This window comes from Drosophila mojavensis, unplaced genomic scaffold (genome assembly GCF_018153725.1).
Source record: "Drosophila mojavensis isolate 15081-1352.22 unplaced genomic scaffold, ASM1815372v1 contig_16, whole genome shotgun sequence".
NCBI classification, from domain to species: Eukaryota; Metazoa; Arthropoda; class Insecta; order Diptera; family Drosophilidae; genus Drosophila; species Drosophila mojavensis.
This window is the reverse complement of record NW_025318693.1, coordinates 7,136,923-7,149,025: the sequence shown is the minus strand read 5'-3', so window position 1 is coordinate 7,149,025 and position 12,103 is coordinate 7,136,923. Positions and strand designations below refer to the sequence as shown.

The following is a 12,103-nucleotide window of genomic DNA, read 5'->3' as shown; positions in this document are numbered from 1 at the left end:
TGACAATGAGCATAACGTTCACCTAACTGTCCAGCTGTTTTGATCTCCATTGCCAGAGCGTGCCACAAAAGAGCCCGCTAAACGAGCGGCTCATTTGGCCAACAAAAGAACAAACGCAACTTTGTTAACATCAAATCGAAAGTGAAATGCCATATTTGATATGTCGGCGTGTGCGTGTGCGTGTGCGTGCATGTGTGTGTGAATGCTGATCATAAAGATAACGACAATTTTTTTAATGAAATGAAATGCCTTGAAAGTGAAACCTGTGCAATTAAAAGCAGAGCGGCCAGTTGCCACGCCCAGCTGCTTGCCCACTACCTTTTTTTTTCGTTTTTTGTTCGTTGGCTTTCGCTTCTTCATTTCGCAGCCCAGTTGGCATTACACAATGTGGGCGTGGCTGCACAATAGGGCGTCAGAGATTTGCATTTCTGTGCGGGGTCGCTTGAAGTTTTCATAAAATTTCCAAATGCGACTAGGCCAAGCGACATATACGAACTGTAGATACCCTTTGCAAATTTGACAGAGGTAAAGGTGGATTAGTTTATATGAGAAAAAAGTTAGTGAAAATATTAGCTAGGTATGTAACCCTATAGTATGGGAGAAGATGAGTGACTAGCAGATGCTAACTGATATATATAATAGTGGATAACCGACTTGTAGATACTCTAGAGCATTAGTTACTTTTAACTATATAATAATAGCTAAACGAGAGAAATAGATACTGAAGGAATGCATAGGAAAATTAAGGAAGTGAATATATATTCAAACAAACCCCTATACGACTACTGATACCCTGTAACTTATTGAAACTATAAAAAAGTAGTAATTTAAGAATGTATTACGAGTATATATTTTTTTTATATTTTGTCTTAAGATTTATTAAATAAAAAATAAAACTTGACCATCACTTCAAATATTTCTTATCAACGATATATTGTATAATACCCTTTTGCATGCAGTTTCTGAGAGTAGGGTATTTGAAGGAAAAAAACAGAGTCGAATCTGAAACTCGAAAGAAATGATTATGAAGTGGAAACTCTCACTTTTACGATTATTTTTCTTCTACATAGCTTTCGGTCGTCATTGCCAGCTTTAAGTTGTTGCTATTGTTGTGTTTTCTTTTGTTATTGTATCGTATGTCCCATAATGATATTAGACTTTCGCAGTCGCAGTCGCAGCCTCAGTCGCAGTTTGAGTGTTTCAGTTCAGCTAGAAAATAAGGCATAAAAGTCAATTTTATGCTCAGTTTTTGTTGCTGATTGGCTCGATCGCAACATGAAAGTGGTCGAGCCTCTCAGAATCATGGCCGATGATTGAGTGTGTGATTTGGAGCAACACTAAATATCTCAATTAGAAGTTGTTATTTAGGGCTTAAACAGCGTCTAATGTGGGTCACGCCTTTCTCTGCAGTCGAGAATCGCATTAAACGCCTTCAATTCCAACCGATGCGCCGATACGGCACGGCGGGCGATGCGGGCGATGCGGGCAGCGCAAGCCAAGATTCATTCATTCAAGAAATGATTTGTGCCCAACCCACCTGACAATTAATTAAATTCAAATTGTGGTTTCGCCCGCCTCTGCCACCGCCCCTCAACCCCTCAACCCATTCAGTTTAACCATTTGGCAGCACGCGCTCCACGTCGCAGCTCATATCTGATTCGAGCTCTGGCTGGGAATCAGAGTAGGAATCGAGGCGTTCGACTGTGACTGCGGCTATATATTTGTTTTGATTTTTAGTTGTTTTCGCTGCTCCGTTGCTTCGGTGTTTGTTGGCTGCTGCATTCGCTTGGCCGTGTCGCTTAATTTTTGAATTTCTACCACATCTTTGGCCATGCAGCCGGCCAAACGAGTCGAAAGAAAGTGCTGGGACCGCTGCTCGACTTTGGACCGCTCTGGCTGTTAGCTGTTTTATATCCGTTTTTGGTTCGATTTATGCCATTTGATAAATCAACCAACAACACACCACAATCAAGGCACTCACACACGCTCCGAGACCAAAAAGGTGTCCATTCAGTTATTCATGCAAGCCAGACCCAAAACACATATACACAAGTGCGTATGTGTGTGTGTTCTTCTGTGTGTGTATGACCGTAGGTGAGGCATAAAATAAATCGTTAAGATTATATGAAAAAATTTCACTTTCTCATTGGTTTACAGTTATTTATAAATATGGCAACTTTTGCTTTTTTTTTTTTTTCATATTTTCTTTGAGCATTAGCCCCGCCCTAAGGATGAATAATACATAAGCAAACTGACACACACAGACATAAATTGCTCAAGTTGTAGGCAGTGGCATCAAATGTTGCGTGATAAACGTGAAATGCCAAAAGTCTTGATCATCTTTGTCTCTTCGTCTGCCCCAGCCACTTGGTCAATTGATTACGAAATGTCTTTGGCATTACGCAGTTGATTTGATGTTAAGAGATTAGAATTGTTTACGCATTTCATTTGCAATTGATTTGCAGCAGCTAATTGAAACGATGCATCTGACGGAATATTACGTATACGCCTCGGTGACCCAATTAGAGCTGTCGCCCGCATAATTTCTACAGCCACGCCCCTTTGCAGACACTCTCCTGTCACTGGGTGCACTCCGTGGACATTGAGCGATAGTTGGGTGTAATTGCATTCGCCTAAAATGAGCAGCTGACTTTTACTTTGGCATCAAGAGGCCATCGTGGTCAAAATTTGATTTATAACCACTGCAACTAGGGGTCAGCTGCGCTATTAACGGCCACACGACTTATGCATGTGTGTATAACACTATGTATTTGGCTAATCCATTAATAGCCCAGCGGTGCATGACGGCATGAGCATGCCTCTGAGCGTGTTGTCGAACACGAGCTCTTAGCCAAATACCTTTCAGCATGCCAATTACACGCGACAACAACAACAACAGCAAGAAAAGTAATAACAACAACAACAACAACCGGAGACAAATTGCTCTGAGCTGGGCGCCCCAAAGTGCCGCAAGCTCAGTTCGGACATGTGAACATGCACAGCTTAAGATACAGATACATGAAACACCTTTGCTTACATATACATTAGGTATACATATATATATATATATATATATATGCACATATATATTTGTATATATATTATAAATATGTATGTTTGTCTTTATATATATTTCGTAGCGCAAAAAAAAAAAAAAAAAAAAAAAAAACTTTCACTGAAGCTGATTTGAAGCGAACGTCGCGACGTTGTCGCTGCGGCTCCTGTCAAAAGGCCCGCGCACTTGATGATGAACAGCAGATATGATGCTGAGCCATGGCCGGGGCTATGGCTCGCAGTTGTAGCCATAAGCCAGCACAGACATAAGCCATAAGCCATGAGGCATGAGCCATAAGCCGTGCAATCGTGACGAAAAGCCATCAGCTGCCCCGGCTGGACATTGACACTTGTTTAGCGGCTATGCCGGACCGCACATGCCCCCATCCCCCTCTCTCTCTCTACATCTCTCTCTTTCTCACTTTTTGCATAAGAAAACATTCGCTGTAAACAGTGTACTTTCATTTGGCAAATATGTGGCGAGATGTTCCTGGAAAATGTGAAATGGCCAACTCAGACAATGAGCCCACTTGATGTGTGGTTCATTAACTTGGCCCACAGTCAGCGAAGCAGCTAAAGTCTTAATTATAATTTTTAATTGGGCCCCAAACGCATGCTCCAATTGGCTAGCCGGAAATACCGTTTGATCAGTTTGATCAGCTTGGCCAGCTTGATCTAAAGGGCCACTGCCCCTACCCACTTGCCCCGCCCCATCGTGATCAGTTGATCAGAAGATCAACGCTTGTCCGCTGCTCGTCTCTGACCGAAATACCATTGAAAGCAAAAGAAGAAAGTTCAGCAATGCGAGCTGCGACCGCAGCTCAGCTCATCTGTGGCATGCCGTTTAGAATTTGCCCGCTTTTCACGATTATGAACATAACTTGGTTGGCTCAGGCTGCTGCCTTTTATTTCACTTGATTTAATTTACCGAGTCGTTTAGAGTCTTAAACTTAAAATGAAGTCAGCGAGCGCTCCACGAAATTTCACTTTGAAGAATGCATTAAACGCAAACGCTCAGCATCCGGTCCGGGGGCCCTTAGGCGGCACATACTGCATTATTTATGATGCAAAGTGGGGCGCAGCATCAGCATCAGCATCAACAGCAGCGGCAGCAGCGGCAGCAGCGTCTGCATCAAGGGCGTTACTGCAGCAATTTCGTGAAAGTCGCGGAAGCTGTCAAAGCCTCGGGTTTCGACGTTATCCTCCAAATAAGAAAAACAAAAGTAAAGAAATATTGGTAAAAAGAGGTACTGAAAAAGCGAAAGGGCTGGGCACACGTGCGCCGGGGCTAAGATCGAGACAGAAAACTGCAATTTTTTGGTCGATTCATTTTTATTTCATTTTTTCTTTTTGTTTTTTTTTTTCTGCTTTTGGCAAGTTTCTCAAGCCTCGCCGAAACCCTTTCTCTTTCGGAAGAAAGTCGTGTGAATCGGCTTCAAGCTTAAGCAGGCAGAGAAGAAGTAAATTCGGCAAGTAAGTGCAGTTGTTTTTCACAAATTATATAACTGGCGACTGACTCTGCAGAGCTTTGCTCGTATTGCGCCATCATTTGTTTACACTTGGCCATCAATTATTCAATCGTAGCTAACTTACATAAAACAATAACAACAGCAGCATCCACATGAGCTCGGCGACTAATAATTTATTGAGTAAATGCTGCAATCAAAATTGTCGCCGTGAGCTGTCTCTTAACGCGTTTGTCTCGATCCAGTTAGCTGTAAACGTTGATTATGACCGTTGTATTAGATAATAATTTAATATGAGCCATATGCGTAGCTCGCATCTATAACTATCTGCCTCCATCTGTATCAGTATCTGTGCCTGTATCCGTAGCCGTAGCCATAGCCGTAGCCATGACTCGTCTTCTTGCTGCATATCTGTGAGGCGGGCAGTCGTAATGGAAAGTGAAAGTGTGCCCAGAGATTTGTATTCGTGCATTTTTAATTTGTATCTTAAAGTCGGCGGCCGGACCAACTGTTGCTAAAATGTCGAAATACTTACATATATGCTAATGCCAATCTCCATGGCAGCCAAGCTGGCGATTACAACAGCCGCAGTAGCTGTAAATTTCTCATGTGACATGGCCTGGTCCTCACCTCCGCCACAAGCGAATTCCGGCTGATCGGTCATAGTTGGCAATGACTGTCATCTAGCAGACCCCGATTAATGGCAGAGTTCACCTAGCAACAAATACAGCTACATTTGCATCTGTTAGATACGCAAATGTTTGGCGTAATTAATTCAGTTGAAGCTCTCATTTGTTTAATTTCGATATTCATCTTTTCTATTTAAATCTGAATTTAGATCTTGTCATTGACTGCTGAAACTTTCCGAATTCCGAATTTCAAACTGGAGTTGCAATAAATATGTTTGTTTTTTTTTTTTTTTTTTTTTTTTTACAGCTTTAGCTCTTTATGTATTCAAATGCAAACAGCATAGATTTTTACTTAAGAAGATAATTCCACAAAATTATTGCTAATAATATATAATGTAGATAACGATGTTTTTTAGAAAGAGATTAATTATATTTAAATATTATGCAGGTGAAACTCATTATTATATATTATTTAAAATTTATAAAAAAAAAAAGAAAATTTAATATGTATTTAAATGTAAAAATTAAATTAAATTAAAATATTAGGTTTTTTTTTAATGACTATATTAGTTATGTTAATGAGTAAATATTAGTTAAGGATTTCGTATAAGAATTCTTTATTTTGTGTTCATGACTAAGCAAAATAAAATTAAAATAAATTAATTAAAAACAACTAACTTCATATTGTTTATTTGTATTTCATTCATTCTCTCTATCTCTCTCTCTCTCTCTCTCTCTCTCTCTCTCTCTCTCTCTCTCTCTCTCTCTCTTACTGTCTGTCTCTCTCGCATTGGCACTGCTATGCTTGAACTGTTTAGGCACGTCTAGGGCATCGCCGCCCACTTGACCAGCCCGCTCTGACTACGAAATTAAGCCATTAAGTGGCAGTTGGCAGTTGGCAGTTGTGGCAATTGCGATTGCAGTTTACTTAACGGTTTCACTGCGATGGGCCGGTGCGGCGGCATCTGCAGCTGCTGCATGCGACATGGACATGGCCCGCAACTGTGGCAGCAGCGACATCAGTGTTGTTTACTCGAACACCCACTGCGAGTGCCTGGGCAGCACTCACCCAGGCAGCCAGCCAGCCAGTCAGTCAGCCAGTCAGTCCGTCAATCATTCATTCATTTATTCATTCATTCATGCTGCTTTGTTAGCTTATATTTTCGAGTTGCAAAGTTGCACGCGTTGAGCGGCGCGTCGGGCTCGGTCGCAAGGCGGTGAATGTTGTCTACGAAAAAGGAAAATTCACGTTAAACTTTCTTTTTTGCTGCAGCACCAACCACAGCAGCAGCAGCAGCAACAACAGCAGCCACAATATTATAAATAAAATATGTACTTCGCTTGTTGCTGCGGCTTTATATGTACATATATTCACATTTGGCTTTTATGGTCGCACAGTTAAAAACTCGTTGAACTGTTATGAATTTTACTTTTGGTTTTCAAAGCGAAACCAAATAAACCTGTTGCTCTCGCACAATAGAACAAGAAGAGCACCGCTTCAGCTCCAGCTCCAGTTCCAGCTGCAGCTGCAGCTCCGCCTTTAGGTCCAGCTCCAGTTCCAGCTTCGGCTCCAATTCGGGCTCCTCCCCGAAATGCAGTGAAAGTGTCGTTTCTCATCGTTTTCTGCACAATATAACGGAGTGAGGCGAAATAAATGGGAAAAGAAACCAAGAGTTAATTAAATGTCAAATAATTTAGCATTCAACTGCGTTCGATGGCCTCGCCACGATTTGCATCCCTACTTGCCAAGCACGCAATGCGTCCTGCCTCCTGCCTCCTGCCAGCAGCCATCGGCCAGCATCCACTTGCCCCTGCCACATATGAAATTCGCTTTCACTGATGCTGATGCCCCGTTGGCTGATCTGGAAAAGCGTTTTCACACCATTTGCCGGCCTTTTGTTTAGCTGCATTTTCACACATTCATAATGCTTTAATTAAGCATATACTCAACACTTTCTTGCATCCTGGGCCCCAAATGCGATTTGCCGCTCAGCAGCAGCTTATCAACTCTCTTTTTCCTGATGACTTTCATTTATGCAGGCGCGCTGCCTGCCTCGCTGCCTCGCTGCTTGCGTGTCTGCTCCTGGTCCAAACATCAACTCTATTTGCGCACTTTTACTTGTCGCATCCAACTACTGCTGGCTAACAGCCGCTGGCTACTGGTCAACATGGTATGTGATGTATGCATGTGTGTGTGATTGTTTGTCCAGCGGACTTTCGGCACACATTGCTGGCTGCGAGTCAATAACTCAGCGGGCCGCAACCGCCAGCTGTTTGTTTTGGCCATTTCGGTATTTGACAACGCATAAAATATGCACATAAATCTATGCAGCAGCAGCAACAACAACAAAATCAGAGGTAGAAGCAGAAGCAGCAGCAGAAGCAGAAGCAGAAGCAGAAGCAGAAGCTAAAGCAGTGTGCACAACAGTAGGTGGGGCAGCGGTAAAAAGGGCGCACAACGGTTAGCTGCATGCCACAGCGAGAAGTGTCGCAACTTTCCCTTTTGAATGGCTGCGATCGCCGTTGTATGATATTTTGAATCGAATACCAATTCGGCTTATTCTTTATGGCTGACTGTTTATTGGCCTGGCCCACATACGCGGCTCGTTAGCCGTCTTTTATGTAACACAAATTCTAATGGGCACACACACTCACGAGCGTGACGCTCCAGCCGTGACTGCAGAGTCAGTGAGCCAGTGAACCGGTGACCGGAGATCGACGATCGGTGATCTGTGATCGGTGATCGGTGATCGGTGTTTGATCACGGCTATCGCAGCACCTGGCGCACTGCACCTGCCGTGATGGACAGACACGCATTGCGAAATGCGAGAGGGAAATGCCTTTTACCTTAAGCCATTAAAGCGATTTCAATTTCAATTTCAATTTAAAAACAATTAAGATTACGCTTTTCAGCGCCTTTTTCGGGTAAAAGTAAGCAGCCAAGCCGCCAAACATTGTTCCCACAGTGTAGCATCAGCATCGGCATCAGCAGACGCCTAGCGTCTGATCTCCGCCTCAGCTTCAGGTTCAGCTGATTTTGACAATGTTACATGAACTTCAAGCGAAAGCAGCGCAGTGCGGCGCATAAGGCCAACAAATTACAGTAACAATGCTTTTCCAAGCCAAGCGTCAAGACGGCGACGCGCGTTACCGTTGGCTGGCAAAACGAAAGACTTAAGCGAGAAACTTGCCCGACCAGTTCTTAGCCGAGGCAGAAATGCTTTCGTTCGCCTCGGCCTCGGCAGAGAGGCGGCAGAGAGAGATGAGCACGCTGCCTATATAAGTTGTGCTTGGCATTGGGAAATTGTATCATTTCATCCTAACCCGTCAAAGCAGCAACACAGCAGCCAGCAGCGTTGTGTGCCAAAAGTGCAAGACTCTTGAGTTGAAACGAAATACAAGAAAAAAGAGAAAGTGCGTTTTGTCGATTTGTGTGCGGTACAAAAGCCCAAACAGTGTTCACAGCCCTTAAAGGACTATACAACAAGAACAACAACAACAACAACACAATAAAGTGCAACAACAACAACAAACAATTAAAAATGGCAAACAATAAAGTTATTTTCGGTGTCTTGTGTTTGGTGACGCTGTCCGCTGCGCTCCCCGCCGAGGAAACGCGCGGCCATGCCCGCAACGCCATCGGCGGCGACAACGACATTATGGATAGCATCTATAGCGATTGCCTGCGCAAGGATTCGGTCTCGTGCGTCAAGTACAAGCTGTTCAACTTCGTCGACAAGGTGCTGGGAGCCCGCGACCAATTCGCTCTCACCGAGGGCGTCACTGTTGTCCGCTCACCGGATGCGCCCGTCCAGGAGGCTGCACGCTCCATCTCAGCCGATGAGTCGTTCGAATCGCTCGCCCTGAACCGCATCAGCAGCTTCCTCAACTCGCACACCATCAAGGTGGAACTGAAGGGCGCCGACATCGTTCAGGCCGTGAGCTCCACTGGCCGCGCTTTGGAGGATGCCTCTGAGTCGCTGTTCGGCAGCAACGATCCCAATGCGCCCGAGGAGAGCCGTGGCAAGAAGAAGAAGGCCGCCAAAATCCTGGGCCCCATTCTGGCTCTGGTTGCACTGAAGGCCGCCGCCCTCCTGCCCCTGCTCCTGGGTGCCATCGCTTTGATCGCCGGCAAGGCTCTGCTCATTGGTAAGATCGCTCTGGTGCTGTCGGCCGTCATTGGCCTGAAGAAGCTGCTGTCGCAGGAGAAGCACGTCACCTACGAAGTGGTCGCCCATCCCCATCACAGCAGCAGCCACTCCGTCAGCCACGGCGACTCATACGGCAGCGGCTACAGCGCCGATGCGGGCGCCTCCTCTGCTTCGTACGGCAGCAGCGGCCATGGTGGCTGGGGACGCTCCATTGATGCCCAGGATCTGGCCTATGGTGCCCAGAAGCCTCAGGCTTAAGTGAAGTCACAGTCAATCAACCACAACCACAACAACAACAACCACACGAACCACAACCAATCACTGACTTGAGCCATTCAGCTCAGATACAGACTCTTGAAGAGGAACACATATTATTTATTGTTCGTTTTAATTAATTTATTAATATAATTTATTTTATTTATTTTTCCACACGAAAAAGCGCAAAGCCACGCACACAAAAAACGGAAACTAAAACGTAAAAAAGAAAAAAAAAAAAATGAAAATCAAATCAAATCACTTGAGAAAGAATTGTTAAACGACATTGTAGCGAAAAGAGATGAAGAAGCAGAGCAGACGAAACCCCCATGCTGAGTGTGCGTGCATTTAGTTGCTTGGCATACGTACATACGTACATACATACATACATACATACTTACATACCATATCGTTTAAAGCTAAAGTTAAGTTTGTAAAAATATCACAAAGCGAGAGTTAAAGTCGGTACCTAATGCAAATCGTTTCAAATACTCATAAGCCCAGGCGGCGGCTCTGTGCAGCGTCCAGCCTTAGGTCTAAGCTCGCACCCACTTACAACACACACTCACTATCTCTCACTGTCTCCGTCTATCTCTCTCACACTCTCTCTTTGTCTATCGGCTACTCTCTCTAACGCACGAACATGCTGACCGCACAGTCTCTGAGTCATACATTCTCTGTAGCTATCTATCACTATATATCACAATCTATCATCTATCGACATCTATCACTCTAAAGACTATACCAAAACTCTGTTGGTTGCCATGCAACGAACTATCTATGTAATTACAATACTCTACTCTATTCTACTGTACTCTACTCTACTCTACTCTACACTACATCTACAACTATTCTACTCTACTCTACTCTACACTACATCTACAACTATTCTACTCTACTCTACTCTACCATATACGCTATCCTGTACACTTTACATGCAATTCTAGTCTTACAATAACAAGCGACAAGCGACAATAACAGCTACAACAACTACTGCAACTAGCTTTAACTCAACAAACTAGCTCTTATATCTATCAATCTATCTATCTATCTATCTATCTATCTATCTATCTATCTATGAATCTATCACAACTCTCATCTATCTTCGAGTCATAGTTTTGGTATTCGCAAACGCCATAACTTGCCATAGTTTTCTTGCCTCATGCACTCAAAGCTGAACTGAACTGAACTGAACTGAAATTAAAAATTTCGAACTCGTCTAAATTCGAACGACTTTTCCAATTTTCACTCAAGCTCTGTGAACTTTCTCATTTCCTTTTGCACCTTCAGCTTCACAATATAGCTCTCTCTTATTTCATTGTCACCTTATCTCCATCTCACTCTCTATCGCTCCCATTCTCACTCGACATCTTCTCTCCCTCACGCTCTCATCGTAACTTTTTCTGCTGCTCTCTAGCTGTCACTTTCTAGCGCTCTAGCTTCCACGCACACACGCACGTACGTTCTCTGTAACCATAGTTCACTGTAGGCTTTTTTTTTTTGTAAATCACACATTTGTTATTGAATACATATTATACTTTAGATGTTTATCAGCGACTTGGACCGTTTGCCCAGCTGGTGGCATTCGCTTTATGCATTTTGGCTTCAACTTATTTCTAATCGGCTTTTAGAAATATTTGTTTAAGTCATTTTGAAAGCGCGCTGCTCACAAGCACCAAGTCGCTAAGCGCTTAATTTATAATACCCTCAAGAAAACATATATATATATATATATATATCTATATATATCTATAAACATACATATATACTCTTAAGCAGAATCGTACGGCACTTTCGCAGCGAGATGAATTGGGCAATTCACAGTAGTAGCAGAAGCAGAAGCAGAAGAAACATAATTCACAAATATTCACAAAGACAACAACAAACAGCAAGACACACACACAATGAATGTAAATCTCTTTTACAAGCAGCATCTTTTCTCTGTCATAAATGCATGTCATTAAAAAAATGAAGAAAAACAATAAGTAAAAAAAAACAAAAACAAAAAAAACAAAAAAAGAAATAAAAACAAGGAATAAATAAAATAAATGAAAAATTCAATAATGTGTTTACATCTTTGTATATATGTAAACATAGATATATCTAAATACATACATATACATATAAATATATACATTCTTAATGGCCAACAGGTGAAAGCGATAAAAGCCGAATGCGAAATATTTGACTGGCACTGGAGCTGGCATGTTATGGTTATGCATAATGCCCGACAGAGATCAGAGCCATTGACAAGTCCATCTTTGGGGCAGCGGATGAATGCGCGAAGCGAGAGGAGAGTGCTTTCATTTCAAGTGAAATTGATTTGCGACCCAGTTGGCTAAGCGAATATTTAAGACCCGGCCGTTAAAAGGTGTAAATAATTATGAGTCTGGCCAAGGCAGTTGGCCAAGCCAGCAGCAGCAGCAGCAGCAACAACGGCAAAAGGTGGCCGAAAGTGTGCCCCGCTGGCTACCGTTGCGGCCAAAACTGATGCCAACAGACAGTGAAAGTAAACAGTTAGGAAAGACGACTACAACAAAAACGACAA

General features: G+C 43.1%; 1 protein-coding gene across 1 annotated transcript; it reads left to right on the top strand.

Annotated features, from left to right (window-relative positions):
* Positions 1 to 8,472: 8,472 nt before the first annotated feature.
* LOC6573146 lies at positions 8,473 to 11,555 on the top strand. The gene has a single exon (XM_001999201.4). It carries the CDS (start codon positions 8,692 to 8,694, stop codon positions 9,556 to 9,558), a length of 867 nt encoding a protein of 288 aa, XP_001999237.1. The 5' UTR covers positions 8,473 to 8,691; the 3' UTR covers positions 9,559 to 11,555.
* The last annotated feature ends 548 nt before the right edge of the window (positions 11,556 to 12,103 follow it).